Below are 26778 nucleotides of genomic sequence, written 5' to 3' on the forward strand. Positions count from 1 at the left end.
CAAGCTCAACATGCACCATAGGGAACTCCTAGGGTTTCCCATCCAATCTCCTTCCATCCCAATAGTGCTTATTTCTGTGGGCATTTCCACTGTCCACCCCGAATCTAAGCAAAATACCTAGAAGTTGAACTTAACTGGCTCCTCTCCATTAACACCCACATCTGTCATTTCATTCATTCATTCATTCATTCATTCATTCATTCAACAAATTATCATCAAGCCCTGTTACCTCCCAGATGTGGGGCTAAACAGTGGTAAGTGAAGCATGATTTCTCTCTTCGTGAAACATATTAACGACTGGCTGACTTTACCTCTGCAGTGTTTCTTCTCTCTGTCCTTCCTGTTATTGCTACTAGCAGTTGGCATGTAAAGTATGCTCAATTAATCCTTATTGGATGAATGAATAAATGAGAAGGAAACTATCTGAACATCTGCTATGTATATTGCACAGATTATGTCACAGCATACCGATGTCATTACAAATATTTCGAAGCTCACATTATGAATCAATAGAAGCCAGAACATTTGCCCAATTCAGCTGGCAAAGCCCCAGTGGAGCATTAGTCTGTTTTCCGTGTGGATGGGCAAACACTCAGATGGTCTGGGCTTTCCGTGAAGCTGACGGGGTGTTTTGGCAGAGACAGGCCCAGCCAGACCAGTCTCTGTCTCTTCTAGGCACACACATGTCTCTGAGTGGCACAGATGGCCCTCGATTTCTAGAGTTAAGTGTACGTGTAAACTCTTGAGAGCTTGTGACCGTTTTAATCGACTCATTTCCTCAGTCTTAGGAGTGCCATTTAGTTATTTGTGAATATCAGTGCACATTCCCTGCCTCTGAAGTGTCAAGACATCAGAATGAACTGAGATGATTCACGCTGAAGATGGCACAGATGGAGTGCATCCAGGCAAAACTGGGGCATCATGTGAAATATACGGGGTGATTACTGACTAACAATGACATATCTTATAATAATGACTTGATGATATTGGCGAGTATTTTTTTTTTTCTTTCTTTCTTTTTTTTTTTTTTTTTTTTTTTTTTTAGAAAATTAGCAAAGAAATATTTCCGATATTCCTTTATAATTTTACCAGATCCATCAGTCACAGAATAAGACCAAGTATCTCCACCTCTCTCTCTTGGTTCTCAATTATTAGCAGCAAGGCTGGGAACAACTAGGATTAGAACAATTAAGAATTATCCCTGGTTCCACAAACAGCTTACATAGAAAAAGTTTTTCAAATGGCAAGACCCCCCAAAAAAAGAAAAAAAAAAGAAGGCATTTAGAGAATGTGAGGCAGAGTCACTGAGGTATTTACGGTGAAGCATGCATTCCTCCCTAAATAACCAGCTTCCAGGCTCAAGCTAACAATAGGCAGAGGAAGCAGAGGGTGCTGTCAGCTGGGAAGGCACCCACTCCAGGAAGGACATATAAGTTCATTGTTTTACGTAATAACCAGTGGCACCATGCACACCAGTAGACGGATGGGAGGAAGTGGGCACTGAATCAGTGGTGACTGGGTTGGGCATAATAATTCTGGGGGAAAAAGAAACAAAGAAGAATGGTAAGGACCTGAGGGTTGACCTTTGCAAGGCATGTGGCCTGGGCTTGACCTGGGTCTCCCAGTGGAATCTGGCCTATGAATTACTCCTTTGCCCCGTCACACAGAACTGAATGGAGACAGAGGTTAGCCTGGCCTCAGAGTGCCCACCCACCTGTCTGATGCAGAAGACTTTTAGCACGTGAACCTTTCCCCTTTTAAATGGCTTTAAGCAGACAGATTTTTCTTATCTATCAGCTCAGGAGAGAAGTCCAGGTGCATGGATTGAGACAGTGAGCCCAGTCAGGTTCTCAGAGTGCTCCTGGCACTCGCGGTTGGGCTGATTTTGTTCTCGGCGCTCTGAGCTTTTGCTTGGCACAGGGGCATGTCAGAAACCATTTCCCAGTCTCATACATATCTGATAAGTCAATGACCGAGTGAATGAGGTCATTCATATTGTTTTTTTTTTGGTTTGTTTCTTTAGAAAAGGATGGTGGGGTTCCACCATTTAACTCACATGAATTCAACTAGAGGTGATCGGCCTGGGTGATGAAAGGGAAAACCCGTATTAGAGCCCAGGCCCGAGCAAGCATTCTGGGGAAGGGAGAGGGGGAATCTCGGATGTCTTAGGTTCTCTGCCTTGACCAGCCTCAGTCCTCTGGCGCCTCTCAGAGGCTGAGCATCTCATTCAGTTTAGTAGAGTCCTGGTAGTTGAAGAAATGATTTAAGAAATATCTGGATGATTGGTGATTTACTCCTCATGTACTGACTCTGTTGGCTTCATCCCTCAGATTAGAAGCAAATTCAAAACAAATAGGAATAGAATTACAAGGGCGGCTTTGCAATTTCATGCTACTCCGGAACGCTCTCACCCTCTTCCCCCTTGGGCATCACCTGGTGCTGCCTGTCCCAAATCAATGGCGACCCCTGACGTTCAATCCCAGAGGGCAGTTCAGAGCTCTTAGCCTGCCAGTTGACTAAGGAATGGCTTTCCCGTGGGCCTGCTCAGCTACTTCTGTTGCTAGTATAATAATATCAGGTTTCTCTTTTCCAACGTGGGTCTTTTTTTTAAAGTTACAATTCAGCTTCACATGACATTTATTTTGAGTGAGGTCAAAAAATAAAAAAATAAAGGGAGCGGGTGTTGGGTACACCCTGGTATTTCCTGCATTTCCTGACATTGCATACAAAAGGTAATTCTGTCTGGAGGAGATAGGTTTGATTATTTGCAATTTTGCTGCTCAGCAGAGAAAAGGTTAAAGATGAATGGGTTATCTCCGGTGTGGGGCCACCTGAGCATGCCTTTGGCTAGCCAGAAGAAGGAAGCCGGACTTACGTTCTGTTTGCCCACAATGTTGTCGAAGGGCAGCTCGGGGCTCCAGGAGCCCTCCGTGAACGTCGCCCCGCTGTTCCTCTGGTCCGAGGAGCTCACTGCCTCCTTGACAATGTCTTCGGGCAGCGACAGCAGACTGTCCTCCGGCTGCTGGATTAAATAGGTCTCTATGTTATGCTTCCTCAAGAACTCATTCCTCTCCTTCCCGTGGCCCTCTTCCACGTCATAGTCACCGTTGAGGCAGTCGAGGGTGGCCTTGGAAATGTGAATCCTCCTGGGGACACAAAGGGCAGGTCATTATCCATCCCTGACGTGGCCTGTGCAAAGCCATCATCAGGGCACACTGAGGTCATGTCCTCAGGGACAATATGTGGTCCCCTGAAAAAATTAGAATAAAAGAAAACAGAAATTCAAGCAAAAATCAACAAGCAGGGCTTCGCCACTGCAGCCTCTGGTGAACACAGCCCTGCTGAGCCGCCGCACATACACACTTATTACAGCTTTTCTTGTGACTTTCACCCTGGTCTCAGCAACCCTTAAGAATCAATGATTTTTACCAAAAAACAAAACAATCTACTTAAAAAAATGGGCTGAGGACCTGAATAGGCACTTTGCCAAAAAAGGACATGCGGATGGCCAGTAGACATACGAAAAGATGCTCAATATCGCTCATCGTTGGAGAACTGCAAATTAAAACCAGTGAGATACCACCTCACACCTGTCAGAATGGCTACCATCAATAGATCAACAAATAACAGGTGTTGGCAAGGATGTGGAGAAAGGGAACCCTTGCCCACTGTTGCTGGGAATGCAGACTGGTGCAGCCACTGTGGAAAGCAACATGGAGGTACTTAAAAAATTAAAAATGGAACTGCCTTATGACCCAGCAGTTCCACTTATAGGAATTTATGCAAAGAAACCCAAAACACTGATTCGAAAGAATAGATGCAGGGTTATTTACAATAATCAAGATTTGGAAGCTCAAGTGCCCATCCGTAGTGAGTGGATAAAAACGCTGAGGCACATTTACACCGTGGAATGCTGCTGGGCCATAAAAAGAAGGAAATCTTGCCCTTTGTGACAGTCTGGATGGGCCTGGAGAGTATTACGCTAAGTGAAATAAGCCAGGCAGCGAAAGACAAGTACCATATGATTTCACTCATATGTGGAATCTAATGAACAAAATGAACTATCAAGCAAAACAGAGACAGACTCATAGATATAGAGCAGGTTGACAGCTCTGGGGGGTGGGTAGGTGCTGGGTAAAGAGATTGAGCCAAAAAGCAAAACAGAAAACACTCATGGACACAGAAAAAAGCACCAGCGAGTGACTTCATTTTTTCAGGGCTGTTGATTATATTGGGAAAACAAGTTCCATAAATGTTTCTGAACCCAAAGGCAATTTTTGTCCAAAATCACCCAGCAACAGTGACAGTTCTCTTGTCATCTTGCCTCATTGCTTCAACTCATCTAAAATCTTCATAAGAACCAAGGCAGGCCTCACAAGACCACAGAGCAACTTTCCCTGAACTGTGTGCACGGCAGGCAGCTGACAACAGAGCCGTGGCCACGTGCCGGTTGGCCACTGGCCTGCCCCACGCACAAGGAGTGACTCATTCCTCCACAGTCATCAGCTACTGCAGCTCATGAGTCAAGTTTCTTTTTTTAACGAAAGAACAGATGACATCAAGGGCCTTCAGGCTCACACTGGAACGTAGAAATTGCACATGGTGAATCATTCTGGGAGGCTTTTCTGTGTGCTCCTGTCTAATTCACCCAGACGCCTTACAGTGCCATAGGGTGCTATAGGTGGGTAGCCTAGCATGATGGTTACATACAGGAACTCTGGCAGGATTGACGGATCAAAACCCTGGCTCTGCCACTTACTTGCTAGCTGATAGATCTTGGGCAAGTTATTTAATCTTTCTATGTCCATCTTCTCATCCATGAAAATGGGAAAATAATAATACCCACTGTTGGTGAATGAGTCCACAGTCAACCACTGACAGGCACATTGTACTTTCAGTGCTATTTCTACTTCCTCCTTACCCATTCTGCTCAATTCCTGCTTATAGAATAAGTTACTGCAAATGATAGGCAAAACACCCAGAAACTACCAAGGATGCATTTCTGATCCTGCAAAGCACATTCTCCACCTTTTCCAAAGTTGCATCCTTGCATAAGGTCAGAACACAACAACTGAAACATGTAAAGATATTGGAGGTTTCTCCAGAAACATGCTGAGTAAGCACGGAATGTTCCCACGGCGGATTTTGTCAGTATGTATTCAGTAATGTTGACCTCGGGGAAGAGAAAGGTCATTTGACCTCCTGTGAAATGGGTGTCCCAGACCCGTCTCTCTGATCAACCTCAGACCTAGGACTAGAAGGCTGTCTTGTTCTCTCAGGCACAGTGAAACCCCCAGAAGAGTAGTCAAAGCTATTATGATATGACTGGCTCCATGCATCATCTTTATAAAGTCTGATGGCTGATGTTCTCTTAAAATATTTAAGTTAAATGCCAACCCCCATTTGGTATTTTCTCTGGGTTCTGCATTTTATTGCCCTGCATCAGTGTGAGGGAGGAATAATATTTGCACATACTGAATCAATATTATGTTCTCCATAGAGAAAGACATCCTCAAGTTCTAGTAATTTACACTTACACATTTTGATAGAAACTGGGCTTTAGAGGGTCCTTTGATCATGGCTGCTAGCTGGGGTTTTGGAGTAAGGACCGTGCGGACGAGATTCTGGTGATGACGTTTATCTACGACAGTTTGCCGCTCTGTTTACTAATGAGTTTGCCGACCACTGATCTACGGAAATGAGTCAGGCAATATTCTCATATATTGACTGTCAGGTAAACCTGATATTTTCTGATAATTTTAAATGCCAGGATATCATAATTATAGTTATAACAGTAAATAAGGTCTAACCATTTGGTAACATGTTATTTTGAACATACGGTATCTTGTAGTCAAAGCTATTGTGATATGACTGGCTCCCTAGATCATCTCACAGAATTTCCCTCTTCCTGGTAAGCACCCCCCCTCCCTCATTTTACTGATGATAAAACTGGCCCAGAGACCAGGAGTAAGTACCTGGCCCAGAGCCACATCCCTGGGAGGTCACAAGCAGTGCTGGAGGGAGACAAGGACTTCACGGTCCTTGTAAGTAAGATCCTACATCTGTGTCACATGGTAACCGCCACAAACACAACCACTGTGTTTACTGGACACAGGACCAAGGACTGGATATGCATTTTCTCACTTAACTTAAGCTCGAGAACAGTGGTCCTCAAAGTGTGGTACCAACGCCAGCACCATCAGCATCCCCTGGGCACTTTTGGGAAGACGTAGTCTTTGTCCCGCCCCAGACATATTGATCAGAAAGTCTGAGGGTGGGGCCCAGCCACCCAAGGTTTACCACCCACCCCCTCCAGGTGATTTACATTCCAGTGGAAGCTCAGAGAGGTTGAAGAATTTGTGTGGAGCTACATGGTGGTGTCTGTGGCAGGGAAAGGATTGTAATTCAATTCTGCACGACTCCAGGGTCCAGGCTCTCAACCATTACACAGTGAGTTGTGTGCCTCCCTTCCTTTCTTTCCTTCCTTCCTACATGCCAAGCATTGTGCCAAGCTCTTGGGGACACATTGAGGGCCTGGAGATTAATAATAAGAGGTCATCCTTGAGCAAAGTGGACTGGTGAATTAACAATGGGAGGCAGTAAAGTGTGGTGAGTCTCTTCATAATATTTACTATGTGGGGCGTTGTAAAAATCAAAGGATGTGATGTAGTAATGATATTTAGCAGACTGGCTAGTTCATAGTAGGTACTTAATACATGTTCAGAATCAGGGGCAAACTTACTGAAAGGGAAAGTAAGCTGAGTTTATTCCTAGATAGATAGATAGGGATGGGAAATAACCAGACATTTAAAAAGCCATTTGGGTTTAAAAGAAAAATATAAACTCCAAAATCTCAGACCATGAAGGGTTCTATCTTTTCCCAAATAATAGCTTCTTAGATCTATACCCCTGAATTCTGCACATGGGGAACCCGCTTCCACAAAGCGGGCAAATGACCAGGGTTAGGAGGGTGAGGGCTTTGCTCTGGCTTACCCAGGGATCCCTCCAGATTCAAGTTTGTTCGCAATATCCACGTCCCAGGACCAGACGTCAAACTGCCACTTCCGAAGGCCCAACACACCACACAGCACTGAGCCCGAGTGGATTCCGATTCGCATGTCCACGTCATGCTTCGTCCTTGACCGCACATACCTGTTGACATAGGTGAATGGAGAGATACACATGTAAGGCCAGAGTGGGCCCACGTTATACATGGTTATCCCGAGGACCTTTTCACACCATCCCTCCCTTGTTAAAAACTCCTTCCCGGCCGCCTGCTCAGAGCAGTGGTCCCAGACCAGAGCACTCACGTTCCTGGGCTGAGCGGGGCCACCTGCTGGGGCAAGGAAGACAACATTGAAACTCCCATTTGTTTATTATCTGGAAAAGCTGCACTTTTGATAACCTGGGTTTGCCTCAGCAACCCGACAGGGCCCACGCTGGCCTGTCCTCTGACCCTGAGCATGGAGGAGGCATCTTGAGAGAAGAGGAAGAGTTCTGTCATCAGAGCGGTTGTCTCTGGGCACACACAGTCCTCCTCTGCTTTCAGAGTATTTCCAACCATTTCAGCTTATGAGTTAAATGACTCATTTATGTAGGGAAAATTCAACTCTTAGGACACAATACTTTGAAATACAACAACTAGAAAAATTTTCAGCGCCACGTAGAAATTCAATTGTTATTTTACTTCAAAATGCTTAACAGTTGTTAAAATTAAAGATGATTTATCCATTTTTTGTTGAAAAAGAAAAACCACAAGTGTCCCATATTTGTTGCTTTTCTGCGATAATAGGTTGCTATTAATATTCTCTCTAGCAAACATTTGGGGGAAAACCCAACTTGCTTATTTTGTTTAAAGATGGCAGTTTTAGAAGGTGGAAGTAACTGCTGTTCACAGGAAAGCTGTGCTCTGCAGAGAGGATTTTGAACAGGGAAGTTTGGAAATGCTGCCATTTCCTCGCCTGTCAAACATGAGTTATGTCATCTATCAGAATACTCAGAGCTGCACACTCACTAAACATTTTCAGATCTCCCAAATGAAATGTGTTGGTGGGGGTTGTGCCCATTTGTTAAAAATACCAAAAAGCTACTGCCTTCTAATGAGTTTGCAAGCAAAACTCAGAGCTACCAGAGAAACAAATTCATGACAAGCCTTAACCGGAACTCGGGCATAACTGACTTAAAAACACATTCAATGGTCCAAGGGCGCCCCTAGATCTCCCTGTTTTTATGAAATTTTAGATCTGATAGCCAATAGAGACAGGTACTATAGAAATAAACTGAATCTGGAACCTGACCTTTCTATGAATGTATCCCAAACTTTTAAGATTCTTAAAACAGAATAAATTATGTGCAAACCCATTGCTCTCACTAAACAAGAGAACAGAAAGATTTTAGTACAGCAATTGAATTAAAATATTTAAAATTATTATTTATTTCATCAGTATCCTTTAAAACGTGTGTTTCCACATATTAGCTGTAGGACCTCAAGTAAGTTACTTCACTTCTATCTATAAAATGGGAATAATAATAGCCTTGCCATATTAGGCGAATAAACATATATGGAGAGTTGTGAATAATGTCTGGCACATACTAAGTACTACTTGGCTGCTTTTCATATATGAAGGAACTGCAGCCCAGGAAGGCACAGGATTTTATTGTGGTCACATAGGATTCTAGGACTAACGTGGGGCTGTTGTGTTTGTAAACCTCATGCTCTTTGCAATGCGGTGTGTGATCCTCAGCGTAGAGTTTAACGTGACCTTGAGTTTCAGCGGTTGTAAATAAAGCTCCAGTTGATTGCTTCCCATACAGAGCCCCTGTGAGTCCCATGGGAGAAAATGGATGTTAGAGTGCTTTGCTGACTAATTGGGAGGGACGAGCACACAGCACGCCATGCCAGCGCCATTAGGTAATTAACATTGCACAGGGAATGCACTGGAACATCTCAATGAAAAGACACCTAGATATTTTTTTTTTCTTCTGCAAAAGAAAACGCATAAGAGACAAAGCCCCTTTATGGCTTTGTCTGCTTTCTTTCTTTCTGTTATGTGTGGGGTTTGGCTTACATAAAAGACAGGAATGAAACTATGTACAAGTAATGAATAATTCACAGACGCTGGTTCTCTCTGGGAGGCCTACCTGGTGGTCACACAGACCACCGACGTGCACCATGTGTTCCAGGTTCTCCACGGGGGAACCAGGAGCATCTTCCAAATGAGAGGGCAGCGAATTGTGCTGTTACAAATTGTGTTCTTCCAGGGCTGTCAGCTGTGCCTCCTCGGCACAAACAAAGAGGAAATGACTGGAGAGCGCCAGCACTAGAAACACCTCTGCCCTCTCTCTCTTCTCTGGGGCCTCGGAGCTGCTGGAGGGCAGGGAGCTACCTTTCATCCACACACCCAGCTCTTAGCACAGCGCTGAGCACAGGGGCCTGGCCAGTGCTCTAGGCCGCCACTGAATTGATGGCACAGATCAAAGGTGTGCTTGCTGCACAGTGCCCTGCTGACCCAAGATGCTTCTAAGGGAACCACAGAGGTGTCTCTGGACCTGCCATTTGGGGAGAGGGGTGACCCTCCACATCTGACCCCTTCAAATAATGCACCTTTGCCCTCCTGGTTTTCGTGTTGCACTTCAAAGATTTCTTTTAAACAAGGAACCCACTTAATAATAATAATAATAATAGTAATAATAATAATACTTTTTGTGAAACTCTATATCAAGCTGGGAACCAATCATGCAAAACCTAACCAGCAAAAGACTAAAGATCATACTCCTTTTCATTGAACTGCTAAAGAGGAATGCGTGGTATATGGTCAGAGGTGAAGGATCTTATGCCCTGGCTGGTTTTGCTCAGTGGTAAGAGTGTCAGCCCGCCCAACTGAAGGGTCACAGGACAAGGGCATGGACCTCAGTTGCAGGCTCAATCCCTGGCCTGGGTCAGGGCTCATGTGGGAGACAACCAATTGAAGTGTCTCTAGCATTGAGGTCTCTCCTTCTTCTCCTCCTCCTTCCTCCTCCTCCTCCTCCTCTTCTTCCTCTTCTGCTCCTCCTCCACTCCTCCCCCTCTTCCTCCTCCCCTCCCACTCTTTCTGAAAATAAACAGAAAACTGAAGTTTTAAAAAAGATGAAGAACCTTAGAATGTTTGCTTTCAATTTCAGGGCTTTAAGTGGTTCTTTTTGGCTAATTAATCCATCCACAGAAGGTGCTGGAGCAATGACAGGAGGAATACTCTAGTAGCCGCCCTTGGGCTGTCTGTTAGACTCTCTCCACTGTGAAATACCTGGACAAACAGGGGGCAGACCTCAGCAGAGTAGCGTGCAGGACTGTGGGGTGGAGAACACCCAGCTCCTGAGCTTTGGGAGTGGAGACAGGAGTTCCACTGTTGGGCCTACCACTCGCTGGTTGTGGGAGCTGGAGCAGCTGCCATAGGCTTTCTCAGTGCAAAGCACTCACCATGACCAAGGGGCTCGGGATCTGCATCAAAGCAGCCTGGTGTGTGGGGCAGGAGGGGGAGGCAGGGGTGATGGTGGCAGGAATTCTCCACTTACTAGCTGTAGGCACTGGGCTACCTGCATTATCAGTGTCCAAGTCCCAGTTTTCTCAGGGGTGATGGGAGCGAGCTGTCCTTCACAGAATTGTTAGCATGCTTTACAAAATCATGTGTCTAAAGCACTTCCCCTGGTACAATCTGAACACAAACGTAGTGGCTACTCCTAACCTTTGTTAGCAATACCAACTTACAATTACACAACAATTACACAGGTGGAAGCCATGAATGCGACCACTCTCCCCTTCTTGCTAAAACTGTGCTTGCATTTGCTCTAGTTGCATCGAAATAGCTTCTACCAGCCCATTTGACATACCAATTGGGCAGGTCCTAGATATAAATTGCTTCAAAAGGTTGAACTGGTTTATGATGGAGGGAGAACTGAGTGATTGATCCTCAGGTTCCTGAGAGGAGCAGTGCCCTTGACCCTTCTGGAGGGAGTTAATGATGGAGGTGAACTAAGGAAGCTGGACAGAGAGAGGTTAAATCACCCCCTCAAGGTCAGCAAAGAAGGGCCCGAGGCAGAGTGCTCTATGGACACGTTGCTGCCTGTACTACAGTCAGCGTTAGTGCCCTGTTTTGGGGGTGGACACATCATGGGAAGACTGGTGTAGACTCCTGTCCAAAAACAGTGTGGTCTAGTGAGGGGAGGCGAGAGAAAAGATCCAGCCACTATTTCCCATCACAGGGTTTTAGAACCTTCTCTCTTTCTGTAAAAATAGATACTTAAAAAAACTGAGGTTGCCCTAAATGACGTGTGTGTGTGTGTGTGTGTGTGTGTGTACTCTACAATGCATACTCTTTAAACGCACAACATTTTCTTATGCTGTTAAATATTAATGCAAACCATGATGCTTAATGGTGACGCATTTTCCTATCTTGTAGTATGCAAAATTAATCTCACTGTTTCCTTGCCTTTGGACATTTACAGAGTTACTTACAAGCTGTGCATCATAAGTTATTTATCCTGTCAGAGCCTCGTTCCTCCTCTGAAAATTGGGGAAGTATGAGTAGTTTCCTCACAGGGTTGTTGTGAGTTAGGTGAGGGGAGTTAGGAAGATCATTTCGTACAGTGTCTGCCTGGTACAAGGTGAACATTCAATCAAAGATTGAATATTACTAGATATATTCAATCTTCACTATTGTGATTCTTTTGCAAAAAATGAAATTATCCATAGACTAAACGTTGCTGTAAATGCTGTATTTTTAAGAGGAATGTGGTCTTACAGATGCTGCAGTTAGTAGCATTACAGAAATAATAAGAAAAGGGGTTTTAGGAGGAGAGGGAGAGAAGAAGAAGAGGAGGAGGAGGAGGAAGAGGGGGAAGAGGAAGAGGGAGAAGGAAGGAAGGAAGGAAGGAAGGAAGGAAGGAAGGAAGGAAGAAAGGAAGGAAAAGGAGGATGAAAGCAATGGAAGAGAGCCGATGGAGAGAAGAAAAAGTAAAAAGGAAGGGTGAGCAATAAGAAAGAGGGCAAGAAAAAGGAAGAATGCCAGGAGGCATGCAGAGAGCTTGGGCATTCTTGTAAGTGAGGAAAGCAAAATAGCTCCTGTTTTTCATCCCTTGTCCTGCCATGTTGCTTGAAGGCCACTCTGCCACAGGGATTGAGACCTTTGCTCCAGTTTACCAGCTGGGGACAAGCCAGTTCCTGCTTGGCATTTCCGGTGTCATCCTATGACTTTTACTGGCTGCATTGAAAACACCGGGCTCTGCAATTTTCATTAAGCTCACCAAGGAAGACTTCTGTAGATCATTCACAAAGATAGTGCTTCTAACGGAGCCCACCTTTAATGTGGTGTCTTCTCGGCCATCGAGCCTCCTGGGAATAGACCAGGGCACGGGAAGAGGAACCGGCCTGCTTCATGGAGCTATTATGTAAGCCTATTTTAATTAATTTTATGAATAGGCATGCATAAGACAGCATTAAATGCTTCATTAGAAATGAAGTTACATGCCATTGCTTTTTTTTTGGTCATTCATCCAGCTAATAGGTTTCTAAAATCACATGTTTTTTAATGGAATACATTCAATCTGAGACTTGACTAAGGCTCATTATCTTGCTATTCTGACATTTGCAGCCTTTCTCTCCACTTTCAGTATTGGCTCTGCTAATTTATTAGAGATGTATGTGAGGTCTCCTAATAATGATCCTTTGGTATAAATGATCCTTTGGGTCTAAATGCCAGATTTCGGCACCAGAAGCAACTACTGGTTCTCCATCCAAAGGACTACAGTAGCAACACCTAGTAAAAGACAGACAGGAAAGTGGTCTCCCTCGAGTTTGTGCTCCTGTTTGTCTTGACTTTCACTCACTTCTGAAACGTGTGGTGCTTGAATTAGCATCAATGGCAACTAAATCCAGCCATTCTGATGTTAGCACCTGTCCCCACTTGTCTGTGATTGACGGAGAATCTCTCTCACCTATTTGGACTGATCTGTGAATAAGGAACCTGGGTCCCTTTGAGTTGGTTTGCTTTTGGGCCAGAATTATCATGTCACCTTCAGCGAAAAAACTACCAGAACTGCCGGGATCCAAAGAGCCAAGATGTTGATGCGTCTCATGTTCAAAGCACCAGCCTCTTACAGCCGATCTGCAGCTGGCACTGCTGTTGGGATGCTAACTCTGAGGAAAGGCCAGAAAGAGGGACAAGGACAGACCCTGACAGGGTGGGAACAGTACCTCCCACAGGGATCCATCTGTGATGACAATTACCCAGGTGGCCATCTGGTCTGGGGAAACCAGTCATCAAATGGGTTATTGACAATGACATTACATTACAACCCGTGCAGTATCACGCTACACATGGTTCCGACTCTATGGCTTTTGTGGAGTTTTCTGGCAGAAGTAAGTGCCTTTGGGGCTTAATAAAAAATTGCATCCCTTGCAAGTAATAGTTGGTTAAGATGGTTAATTATCTGATAGAGTGGCATCACTGGGATTCTCTTCCACACACACTTGTGTGCAAATATTGCCTACTAGGCTCTCCCAAGAGCACAGGGCCTGCCCAGAGAGTGGAAACTCTAGAGGCTGAACCGGTTGCAACCAAGGCTCACCCAAACTCAGAGCTCTTGCTTTTCCCCTGTGCCACGCCGTGCTGTTCACTGGGAGAATTAATGCTGGACCTCAAGTCCCCTCCATTATAATCAAGGAGATATTCGAGTATTAATAGACTCTGACTCATGCAGCTTGAAAAGTATCTCACTGAATCGTCTTATTTCAAAGGAGTAAAAACAGCACTTTTTATTATGTATCAATGAGAGAAAGCCCTGAGTCATTTCAACCCATCCAAATCCCATTTCTCACTGTCCCACTCCAGAACTTCAGAAAGGAGGCCGCGGATCAGAGAAAATGGCCAGGAGGGACAAGATCCTCCCCAGAAAGATAAATGGCAATGCTCTAATTATCTTAAAGAATTCTGATCCTCATTGTTCACTTCTCACCCAATGCCATCTGTGCAGCATACCTATTGCTTAAGATTAACACACGAAGTTCCATGGAAAGTTTGTGTGTGAAGAACTAAAGAAGATGTGGATGATTAGATCATCAAATAAATACATGATGAAATATTGCTCAGCCTTAAAAAGAAGGGAAACCTGTTACTGTGTCAACATCGATGAACCTGGAAGGCGTTGCACTAAGTGAAATAAGCCAGATAGAGAAAAACCAATACTGGATATGTGATTTTTTTTTTAAAGGTTGCATTCATAGAAGCAGAGTGGGAAGGGGTTTCTGGGCATGATGGTGGGGAAGGGAGAAGATGTTGGTCCAAGGTACAAACTTTCAGTTCTAAGATAAAAATAAGTTCTGGGAATTGGATGTATGGCAGGGTGATTATATTGAGTCATACTGCAGTGTATACTGGTAATTTGTTAATAGAGTAGATGAGTAGATCTTAGCATTCTCTTAAAAAAAGGAAGAGGAAAAGACAGCCATGGGAAGTAATGGATATTAATTAGCTTGATTGTGATAGTCATTTCACAGTGTTATGCGTATATCAAATCATCGCATTGTACCCTTCAAATATGTGCAATTTTATTGTCAGTAATACCTGAATATAAAAGAAAAACTAAAATGAAAAAACTTGAAAATGAACTCTGGGGAGTTCTGCTGTTGCACTCCTATGAGGCCCACCCTGGGGTGGCCCTTTAATGATTTCCTATTGGCCAGAAGATAAGGTCCAGCCCCTCAATGGCCCAGAAGGCCTTGCAGCCCCTTGCTGCTCCCACCCGCAGTGCGCCTGCCGCCGCCGGTTCCTCCCCAGGTTCCAGGTCCCGATCTCTGCACCTGCCAGTTCTGCCTTCCAGGCTCTCAGGCACTCTCAGGATCTGGCTAATATCTGCTCACGTTTCAGGAGGCAGCTTGGACACTCTGCTATGCAGAGCCTTCTCCAGCACCCAGGATTGAATGAGCTGTTCCTTCTTTATTCCCAAGCTCCCCGGGTTTGCTTCATCACAGAACTTATTGTTCCATCTTGAAATTGCCTATGTGCTCGTCCCTCCCACAGCTCCGTAACCTCCCTGAAGACGAGCGTTCCGCTCATCTAGTTCCTCACTGTATCCCCACGAGGACACTGGGAATGCAGATTTGTTGCACAGACAATGGAAAGTGAGGTATACATCGAATGTCCCAGAACGACTAGGTTCATCTGGGAGAAGCAATGAGTACGCAGCGTTCACGAAACAAATCAGGGTGCTCCCCTTCAATATGCATGTGCTCTACCGCCAAGGATAGATGCAGTGTTTGTCGCTCCTGTCAGGCGCCTCGAAGGCCTGGCGTTATGAGGAAGACCCCGAATTACCTGATGGTTTTGATCATGCTGAGGCCCATCTCCACGCAGCAGTGGGCGTGGTCCTGGCGGGGCTCGGGAAGCCCGGAGACGCAGTAGTAGCAGTCCCCCAGGATCTTGATGCGGAGACAGTGATGCTCCTGGGGGAGACAGAGGGAGAGGAAAGGGCTCGGTCAGCAGATGGGTCAGCGCTCCAGAGCGGCTTGGAAGGAGGGAAGCAAGGTCAGGGGGTCCGCACTCTGGATCAGAGACGCACCTTTGCATTGTATCTCCGCTATCTTCCTGGGGAACAAGGCGTTACCTTGTTTGGGGTTTGAAGGGCTAGGAGGTAGAGTGGAGACATGGGAAGACCCTGGATATTGACCTTGACAGATTCAACACCGTATCTCAGCGCTGCCGGGCACTAGCTTTCTGATCTGAACACCCTCACGTGGACAGGCCTGGCGAAGAGCGGCCATTCAACCTGCGTGTTCTGTGTTCCCCTAGGAATCCTACCCCCAGCGCTGTTTTTCTTCTTTCGCCGAGCCTCTGAATTAATGGGTTTTAGCAGTCTTTAGCTCAACCACCAGCACTTAAAACCATAAATCATTTAGGGATTCTTACTCTTTCAACTCTATGTTAAGTCTCTTCCCATGGAGGTTGCTGGCACCTTAAGAACTGGGGCTGTCTTAGAAGCAGGACAGTTGTTTGGTGGCTTCACAGTCTTGAACATGTGATTCTTACAAAGCTTCAAAACATATCAAGCCCCAAAGAAAAGGTGCAGACTTCAATACTGAGCAGGAACCGACTGAATGTTGTAGCACAGGGGCCCAGAGCACTGGCGGAGGAGTCACACTGCTTGGGGTTAGAGCCCAGACAGCCTATGTCTTTCCCGTGTCTTTAGTTAAGTTGCTTAACCTCTGAGCCTCAGTTGCTTCATCTGTAAAGTGGGAACAAGAATAGGACCTGTCGTATCGTGTCTGTGAAGATTAACATAGGAAGACTGAGTGCAGGGCCCAGCGGAGGGGGCACAGAGTTAACGTGGCCTGTCTCTGGTGAGGACTTGGACCTGTGCCAATCTTTCACCTCTCTTACCTGTGACCCAGGGTGGCTGACTCTCTCTTTTGGCTCCCTTGGATAGACGGGTGAGAATGAATGACCCTGAGATGCCTTCTAGACCTGGAGCCCCAGGAGCATGGGTCTATGCATTGTAGGTAAGAGGCCCTCCTGATGGGGTGGGGTCCAGGGTCAGGGGAGGGGAGTTGTAGAGAAAGGGGAGCTGAGGTGCCAGCAGCGCTATGGAGGCCCTTGTATAGCCGGGCTGTACAGCACGGTGCTGGCCTCCTAATCCCATCAGGAGTTAGGCCGTTGTGTGTCGGTAACAAATAAATGCACTTAAAAGCATGGATAAAAGGACGTATAGTTTGTACTTAGCCCCTCTCCCAGTGAAAAGCAAGCGTCAGACAAGGAGAAGAGACTCGGAACCGGCTCTGGTGCTTCCAGTCTGGATCTGATCTCCAGGGTCTTGCCAAGCCTCTCAAATAGCCACAGATGCCACCTTCAGAACTCCGAGGCACGCACAGCCCTCCCTGGGTTATTCTGAGGAGCCTATGGCTCCTGGCTGTTGGCTGCTTCAGAGCTGCTAATTTTGCAAAAGAACCACTGAAGAGGTGTGGCCAGTCAGGGGCGCCCAGGCCCCTCCTCTGAGACCCCTACAGCTTCCGGGCCAGGATGGAGTCCTTCGCCCACTAGGCCTGGCAGTTTCCAGATTAATAGAGTCCATGGGACAGTGACTAAAAAACCAGCTAGAGGGCTCAACTTTGCATTTGCCAAGGAAGAATGAAAAACCCATCAACAAGCCAAAATAACAACCCAACCAACACGGCTTATATCATCACTTAAAAAAAAAAAAAAGATATTCCTAGAATAAATGAAAATTCTTTGCCTAAATTAAATTAACATAATAAAAACTCACTCTATTGCTCTATGCATGTGTGTGTGTGTGTGTGTGTGTGTGTGTGTGTGTGTGATTCCTGAACAATGTGGGATTTAGGGACACTGACCACTCACAAATCCACATAGTAAACTTCTGACTCACCCAAACCTAACTACCTACAGCCATTCCTTGGTAACTGAGACCCCCTGGAGAGACCAAAATGCTCACGTCAGCCTTCCACACCCGCACTCACTCTTTCATGCATGTAATACGTGGAAGGAGGCCTGTCTTCTTATCTGTCAATTTGCAGACACATTTTTCTGATCAATTCCTAAGCGCTGTCAGGTGACTTGACAGTAATAGCCAAGCACCTTCCTTTTATCCGAAATTGCTTTGTAAAGTTCCGATTAAGTTCCAGGTCGCTTTGATATTGAAGAGGAAAAATAAAGTTGGGTGAGGGTCTTCTTGCAGGTGTTATTGAGTTAGTCTTAATCCTTTTCCTTCCACCTCGATGGCTTTGATATGATAAAAATCTTGGGAAACCCAGAGGGTGTATGAAACCATTTGTGTAGATAAAACTTAGGAGATCTATACACCCAATTATCAAAGATGGCTCCATGGTTGAGCAGGGGTAGGACGGTGGGCATGGGTACCTCCTGTGTTGTCTATATCTTTGGTGTTTGGATTTTATAGAAGGAACAGCATTGCTTTTGTAATCAGAAGAAAAAAATCAATAAAAATAAAAAAAGAGAAGATTCTTGGGACAAAAACCCTGTGCAGTTAATGCACTTAAAGTACTTGTGTGAGAGAACATGCCGTTATCTCGTTGTGATCACAGAAATAACAGATGACTATATTGCCCCAGTAACAATGGGATTGTGGTAAGTCCCTTGTGCAGCCCGAGCCCTCGGGCCCACCACCCCTGGGATCCTGGTTTCCCTCCCCTCTTCTGAGGCTGCTGTTTTCACAGATACAGTTCCATGATCATGTGTGACTAGTTTTTGTGCTCTTAGCCATAGATTTATCAATCCATGTGCTCTTAGCCATAGATTTATCAAGCCATAGATTTATCAATCCATTTATCAATCTATAGATCAGAGACATGTTTTTTTCATGCAATAAATATCTTGAAATTCTTTCCATGTCAGTACAGAAACAGCTCTCTCCTTGATTTTAATCTGTTATTAGCTTTCCATTGGGTTCCATTTGTTCTTTATAATAGCAGCTTAGGTTCCTCCAGATTTGCCAGTCATTTTAAGAAAGGTTTAAGCCCATCATGTTAACAAATAAATATGTTGGTTGCTTTACAATTTTAAAGACTTCCTAATGCTATACATATTCTTCAATCCTAATTTGGATGGGGAGGGGCAGGTAGGAGCTACTTTATTTTACAAAAAGATTGAAGACCAAAAGTGACAGAGACCAAACCCCCTAACGTGGAAGTTTGCCAAAGGGTCAAAGGTCACAGTGCTCAGTTCTGAGCAGCCCTAACCACGGGGAAACCGAGGAACTCGATTGCACGGAGAGGATCTCTGACAGGAGGCTGCAAGGTTTCCCCGGCATCTCAATGATGCAGTGAGTGAACAGGTGCAGTGTGTGCCATGCGCATGGGACGTGGGTTCTCTCTGGTGTCAACATAAGGGAACTCTAAAGCAAAGACTGGTGGCCAGGAGAGCAAGGTCATTCCAAAGGCACAGGAGTTGGTGCTAAAAGACGCTCAGGGGCAGGTCGTGGGGTAAAGCATTTGCAGTGGGGCTTCTCCTTCCTGAGTAGCCTTGATTGCCCTGGCAGAGGCTATTCAACTTTTCTCCCGAGGTCTCCCAGGGCAGTGGTCGGCAAACTCATTCGTCAACAGAGCCAAGTATCAACAGGACGATTGAAATCTCTTTGGAGAGACACATTTTTTAAACTTAAACTTCTAGCGCCACTTCTTCAACATAGACTCGCCCAGGCCGTGGTATTTTGTGGAAGAGCCACACTCAAGGAGCCAAAGAGCCGCATGTGGCTCGTGAGCCGCAGTTTGCCGACCACGGTCCTAGGGCAGCAGGTCCTGATGCACCCGGGGCGGATAGATTAGGCGTTGACGAGCGCTAATGGGCACAAAGTCCTTATGTGGAGCAGCCCGGGTGTGAAGGATCATCTCACAGTGTTGTTCCACTTGTCCTTCCTCACACCTCCGACAGGAAATGAGATGCAGAGAGGGGATTTGCACAGGAATGTTTAAGTCCGGCCTCACTCGAACCCTTCAAGCCATCCTGCAGAGGCAGCAACCCATCTCTGAGGTCTCCTGTTCCACCCCTAAAATGCCTGATCCTTTGGCAAAATAAAGTAGTTCCTATCTGCCCCTCCCCATCCAGATTAGGAATGAAGAATGTGTGTGTTGCCAAAACGGGTTTGGCTCAGTGGATAGAGCGTTGACTTGCAGATTGAAAGGTCTCAGGTTCGATTCTGGTCAAGGGCATGTACCTTGGTTGCGGGCACATCCCCAGTAGGGGGTGTGCAAGAGGCAGCTGATCGATGTTTCTAACTCTCTCTCTCCCTTTCTCTCTGTAAAAAATCAACAAAATATATGCTTTTTAAAAAAGAATGTGTGTGTTACTATGGAAGCCCCTGGCCTTGCTCTGGGTCCCAGATGCACCACTTCCCGGTGCTTCTGGGCACATTATTTTACTTCTTTGAGCCTCAGTCACTTGTTCTGTAAAATGGGAATAATAAAAACACTGCCTTGTAGGTTTGTTGTGAGAACTAACTTAGGTAAGCCAGGGAAAACACTCAACACAATGCATTAAAAAAGGCATTTTATCAATATTCAATCATCTCAAAATTAATAATAACTTTACTCCATCATCTATCTGTGCTTAATTTGATATGTTTTTTTTCTCTTTAAAACCTTTCAATAAGAGTGATAACCCAAAAGGTGGACTTCAGAATGTGTCCAGTGGGGATCGGGATCATTGGGCCGCGTACCTTCATTTGCTCTCCCCCTCCCCCAGACAAAATCCATGTTCCCACAAATGTCACACCATGCCCACAGGCTCCTCTCTCACTGCATCACCCTTGCCCTTCACGCTCTAACAATCCTGAGCTCCTCATAGCTCCCACGCCGGTGGCACAGAGTTGCATTTTCACACTCCCTTGCCTTTGCCCTGTGGCTCAGCCTAGAAGGCGCCTCCTCCTCTCCTCTGATGCCAGCAAAGCTCTTCCTCTTTCTCAAGCCCCAGTGGGCACAGGCCCTCTTCTCTGGGTGCCGCTGGATGGCCACCACCATCACGCCCAGCCCGCCCAACATCTGGCTGGACTTCCCTTCGCCCACCACCCTGTGCCTGTCACTGCTCGCGCTGCACTGGCCTGCAGTCATTGCGGGCTGGGCCGTCTCTCTCACCAGCCTCGGAGCTCCCTGAGGGCAGGGACTGGTGTGGCCTTCCCGGAGCCCTGCACCTCCCCTGGCACGTGGTGCGTTGTCCATAAATGTTGGTTGAACAACTTGCATTAACTGTTACTGCGCAACCCTTTCCCTGAGTCAGCGGGGTCTACTGTGACACTAAAAATCAGCCTTGGTCACATTTGTCGGTCCTCGAGAGAGAGTCATTTCTAGCCCTCTTAGTGTGTCTGAGCAGAGATATTCATGACCATAATATGAAGCAGAATGATTTATGTGCAACACACCAGCCCCATTGATGCAACAATCAAAAGATGGTATATATTCTCCCCCAGCTCTCAGTTCCCAGCCCTTCAGGGAAACCCAGCTCTTGTATTAGGGGAGACCTCAGTCTCCACCCCCTCCCCGCCCAGTGAGTGCCCTCGTTAACATGGTCCGGGAGCTGCAGGCATTTCTGCGGGTTTTTGGCGGGTCCCTGTCTGTCTGTGCAGCGCACCTCACCCCTTTCCCTCTGGCATCGCTGAATCCCTTCTGGTGTCTGAGTAGCTAGCATCTTTATTTCCATTCTCCCGGCTGACTATCTTCTCACCTCGCTAATAGATATATAAAATGTGAGGAGCCCTACTCACATATAGAGCACCCCCATCACCCCCAAACCACCCCCACGCTTCCCTGCAGTCAGTCCACACCCTCCATTGGCAGCCACTCAGCTCTTCTCGGTCCCTGTAATTTTGACTTTTCTAGAGGGGCTTATGTGAGGAATCATAAGATGTTTAGCCTTTTGTGTCTGGCTGCTGCTGCTTCTTCTTCTTCTTCTTCTTCTTCTTCTTCTTCTTCTTCTTTTACTTTATTTTATTTTTGATTGAATTTATTGGGGGTGATATCGTTAATAAAATTATATAGATTTCAGGGGTGTGTCACCAGTATATCGGGTAGGCTTCTTTCACCTGTCATATCACATTCGAGACTCAGGGATGTTCTGGCATGCATCAGAGGCATGTTCCTTCTCATTGCTGGATAGTGTTCTCTTACATTGTTCTCTCATTGTTAAGACGCAGCCTAAGCGCCACTTTCTCCTGGAAATCTCCTGGGTTCTGTGTTGCCTCTGCAGTCCCGGATCACCCAGAGGGACCTCTGCACACATTACACTGCATTGCTCGCCTCTTTATGTAGCCCCAGCTGGACTGAACTCTGGGAAGGGAAGGCGTGTGCTTTAGCCACTCCCACACTCCAGCACGGAGCCCCACGCACAACCCCTGCAGGTGCTCAGATTCCCGTACGAATGGCTCTCTGTTGGGGCGAGGCAGCCAAAACAGGGCATTTTCAGCGCCCCGAGAATGCACTCCCCCTTGATGTGGTTTCATGGAACTCACTCCCACCAGCCTGAGAAACTGGCCGTGATGCACACCCTTTACCAAGAAGGATGAAGTAACTCCTGGCTTTCGGGCCAGGATCTGTGTTGCGATGGCAAATGGTCATCTCTTAACCCGTTTCCTACTGAGCTCTGATCAGCTAACTAAGGAAAAGGTGGTGTCTCCTTGGCCAACACAGCAAAGCTCTTCAGGAAGGTCAGGCTCAGTGGGGCCCAGTGGACCACTGTTTCTTGAGAACAGGTGAAGTCAGGCCCGATGGCCGGTCGGCTGGGAAACGGCAGGCAGCCACCACTGCACAAACGAGGCTGCAGCGGGGTGGCACCTGGCCACTCGGGGGACATGATGCTGGAGTGGAAGCGGACCAGAAGGACTTGGTTTAATTGTCACTCCGCCAGCTATCTCTCCACTGGGAAGATTGATCTGTCAACCCCCATCCAAGACCTGTCAATAACTAACACTGATCCCCAGAATGTGTGAGGATCAGGGGGCCACGCCTGGGGGCAGGATGCAGAGCAGTAATGACATTGGCGGTGAAGGCTGAGTCCTCCCCTAATTCACATGCAGTCCTCACTCCCACCAAAGACGAGCAGGGAATTCAATTCAACTCACGTGAGCCAGGCGATCGAATCGGGCAAAGAGCTCGTTGAGCATCCTGACCAGCTCCTGAGCGGACAAGGTCGTGGAGAGGTTGGTAAATCCTTTAACATCTGCAAAAAGAATACTAGACAACAGGGAAGGGGTGGGGTGGGGAGAAAGCGCGTTAATATTTTAAATCACGCGGGACACACATCAACATCAGCAGAGAAATCGGCCGCGGTCTGGGAGGTTCGCTCTCCCTGCCGTGCGAGTCGGGAGCATGTCTCCGTTTCCAGCAGACATCCCCGCTGAGACAGTGCTCCCAGGAGTTCAGGAAGGATGAGGGGGCAGCGGAAAGCCCTTCTTCCCGGGCAAAGCTGTGCAGTGTGGGCAAGGCAGACACTTTCCAGAAGGACATTTGTCACCAGGAACAGAGCAATGTGTTGGGCGAAGCCAAACAAATTATTTCTTTATGAATTATTTCTATATTTTCACAATGAGCAGCAACGCAGAGCAAATGGACACAGAGCAAAATCGACACGGGGAGAAAAAGAACACAGAACCTCATTATCTCCAGCCCAATGGCATGTACTAAATAAACCCCGAATGGCGGACAGAGAGAGGTAGGCATTTTTGAAAAAATTATGGGACTAGGTAGAAACCTGGGAAGCCTCAGACTGAACAACTGATACCTAAAGCTTTCCAGGACTAAGGAGTTCATTGAGGTGAGATTTCAGTCTATGCATACAGTTTGGCACATAGACTGAAATAAGGGAAATAAGGGAAGGGGCAGTCCTCCAAAGCCTTCTAAATGCAACAGAGTCTTTGTTCATTGACCCAGTAACCCGGAAGTGGGGGTGGGGAGGGGGGAGGCGCAAGTATTATTGTCTTCTTTGTAAAGATGAGCAAATAGGCTCAGTGGGGCAAGGAGGTTTGTCCAACATTGTACTGGAGCATGTTGAAGAGCTGGAGTTGTACGCTTAATGGAAAAGAGAGAGAGAGAGAGAGAGAGAGAGAGAGAGAGAGAGAGAGAGAGAGAGAGAGAAGAGGGGAGGGGAGGGGAGGGGAGGGGAGGAGAGGAGAGGAGAGGAGAGAAGAGAAGAGAAGAAGAAGAGAAGAGGAGAGGAGAGGAGAGGAGAGGAGAGGAAGAGAAGAGAAGAGAAGAGAAGAGAAGAGAAGAGAAGAGAAGAGAAGAGAGAAGAGAAGAGAGAAGAGAAGAGAAGAGAAGAGAAGAGAAGAGAAGAGAAGAGAAGAGAAGAGAAGAGAAAGAAGAAGGTGGAGTGGAGGTGGAATGAGGAGGAGGAGGGGGAGGGGAGGGGAAGGAGAAGGAGGAGGGGGAAAGAGGAGCAGAGGACAGGAGAGTAGAGACAGGTATCAGAGGTAGTAAAAACTATGACCATTACCTGGGTTATTTGTTATTTGTGCTAAAAGCATTCCTAACTGTGGACACAAGCCTGAAACAGTAGTAGCAGCAATACTGGCAATAACTGTGAACTTGAATCGGATCTAAGATTTCTACTGTATATCTCATTCATTCCTCATAACAGTCTACGCAGCAGGGCCTGTTATGATCATCTCCATTTTACAGATAAAAAAACTGAGGCCCTAGTACTTGCCCACAGACATGGAAAGCTATGAGTGAACCAGGAGGCCTGGCTCTGGGGTCTGTACTTTTTATCACCACAGTGGCTTCGAAGGTGGAAAATGCAAGGGCCTGTAGATCATGTAGTTCCACCCACTCACTTTATAGCTCCACCCATTCAAAACTGTTACTACCCATCTGTCTATGGCAGGGGTGGGGAACGTCCAGCTCGCGGGTCAGATAAGGCCTGGGAAACCACGTGGTCTGGCCCTGCCGAGACATTAGGACTTAGTTAATTACATGTTTGACCAAATACAGCAGGCTAATTTTTAAGTTGATGATTTTATGTGGCCTGCGAATGATGTTATCAATATTTAAATGGCCAATGGCAGGAAAAAGGTTCCCCATCTCTGATCTATGGCAGAAGTGGTGTATTCACTTATTCATTCATTTAGCAGCTGGTTAACTGAATGACTACTGTGTGCCAGGCACTGGAGATACAGTGGTGAGCAGGAAGTACAGTCACAGCCCCTGTGGAGCATGCAGCCTATTTTGTTTTATTTTTTTTTAGTATTTTTATTGATTTCAGAGAGGAAGGGAGAGGGAGAGAGGGAGAGAGGGAGAGGGAGAGAAGGAGGAGAGAGAGAGAGAGAGAGAGAGAGAGAGGGGGGGGGGGAGGGGGAGGGAGGGAGGGAGGGAGAGAAACATCAATGATGAGAGAGAAAATCATGGATCTAGCTGCCTCCTGTATGAACCCCACTGGGGATTGAGCCCACAAATAGGACATGTGCCCTGACTGGGAACTGAACCATGACCTCCTGGTTCATAGGTCAATACACAACCACTGAGCCACGCTAGCTGGGCCATGCAGCCTATTGAAAGAAGAAATGGATCCTCTGAGAACAAAGTCATCAAAATGTTCACATATGCTCCGTATTCCAATATTATCAAATCCCTCCTGGTCTTCTGATGACGCCATGCTCTATCCACCTGCGTCTGTGCAGCGCACCTGTTCCCAGGCACGGCTTTCTTACCTGTCGCTACTTATTAAAATCTGCCTTGTCCTTCAAGAGTCCATCAGAGGGTAAGACTCATGACCTGTTTTCTGAGTTGCATCAACAGACGTGAGCAGAGTCAGGACCTCCTTCCTCAGAGTGTGGTCACAGCCCCCACCGGCCTCTCCTGGGCTCTGCTCAGACATGCAGACTCTCAGGCCCCCAGACCTGCTGGGTCTCACTCTGACATAACAAGAGCCTCAGGTGATTCTTGTGCGCGGTCAAGTCGGAGAAGCACTGCCTTGAATCATGCGCGAGCACTGAGAGTGAGGGGACGGGAAGACCTGCAGCTGCCGGGCCCTGGCTCTCATTCTGTTGCCCCCACGTGCGGGGCTCAAGGCGGGGCCTTTGTTTCTAAGAATAAATTTGTAACCTTCCAAGATCCTCATGTTGGAAAATACTGACGGGACCGTATTAATTTCCAACTCTAATTTGGTTATATAAGTTGTTTATTTGGCTAAAAATAAGCGATGTTACCCAACAGTCGCTCTGCAAATAGAGTCTTCAAGGAGGCTTTAGCAGAAGCCACTGGAATCGTTAGGAACACTGTGTAGTTTCGTCTTCCTAGCTGTGTGTTCCAGGGGCACACATCTAATCCCTCGGAGCTTCCACTTTCTTGACAATAATGCAAAGATGAAAGCTGCATCTACTTTCAAGGCAGGGCTACTCTCAGAAGACACGCTATAAATCACGCCACGGTCCTCATAAGTAGAGGATGCAGAGCATCTGTGGGTATTTTTGGGGACCAGCGAGGGGTTAATAGACTGCCACACAGGCAGGCCTTGAGAGGCAACTGGTATTCTGGGCTCATTCAATTCCATTTCGCTTGTCCTTGAAACTCTAGTCTGCTGGGTGAACGTGGCGCGTGCGCACGCTGGCAGGCCTGGCGGGAAATCAACAGCCCAAAGTGGGTGGATGGAGAATGTGCAAACCACGTGGCATGGATGTGGCTGGAGGAAAGCTGGGAGAGCAGCCTGGCAGAAAAGCTACTGTCCCCCACATCCACGCCTCCCTGCCCTAGCAAAGACCCTCAGTGTCACCCTTGTAGCTGGGTGGAGCCATCCCATCAGGGCTCATCAGTGGCATCGAGCAGAAGTGACCCTTGTCATTTCTCAGCCAGGGTGGGCCTTTCTGCTCTTTCCCCTCCACGAGCTGAATGCCAGGGGACGGCACAGCTATAAAATGCGGGGGCCTCTGTGCCTGAATCACCCGCCCACCAGGAATATTAGCAGTGGACAGTTGAGTGACTAGAGTCTTTGGAGTTTCAATGATCAAAACTGGGAGGTTCTGTGTTAGAGCGGACAGCAGGGCCTAACTAATATGGGAGGTGTCTTACATATACGGCAGGGGTGGGAGGATGGGGAGGGGGAGAGGGGAAGGGGATGAGACAGGAAAGAGGAATAGAATTGGGCAGATGGGGCTGGAAGCCGAAAAGCCTTCCAGTACATCTTAGACATCGCAGGTGTGTATAGGCGAAATCAACCTGAGTTTACATGCTTGGACCCTTCCAGACAGCTCATGCTTTGGATTGGGAAGTAAACCCGGAGAGTGGAAAGGATGCAG

The 26778-nt window shown here is 46.8% G+C and overlaps 1 protein-coding gene across 3 annotated transcripts in view; it reads right to left on the reverse strand.

Annotated features, from left to right (window-relative positions):
- Positions 1 to 26778, reverse strand: part of ADCY8 (adenylate cyclase 8) — a 131641-nt gene that overhangs the window by 53507 nt on the left and 51356 nt on the right. For all 3 annotated transcript variants that reach the window (XM_084864641.1, XM_084864640.1, XM_084864639.1), the window contains exons 4-7: positions 22612 to 22723; positions 15348 to 15475; positions 6994 to 7152; positions 2876 to 3146 (exon numbers count right to left, since the gene is read on the reverse strand). In XM_084864641.1, coding sequence (XP_084720767.1) covers positions 2876 to 3146; positions 6994 to 7152; positions 15348 to 15475; positions 22612 to 22723 — 670 coding nt within the window. The remainder of the gene's footprint in view (positions 1 to 2875; positions 3147 to 6993; positions 7153 to 15347; positions 15476 to 22611; positions 22724 to 26778) is intronic.

This window comes from Pipistrellus hanaki (genome assembly GCF_964339955.1).
Source record: "Pipistrellus hanaki genome assembly, chromosome: 17".
Classification (NCBI taxonomy): domain Eukaryota; kingdom Metazoa; phylum Chordata; class Mammalia; order Chiroptera; family Vespertilionidae; genus Pipistrellus; species Pipistrellus hanaki.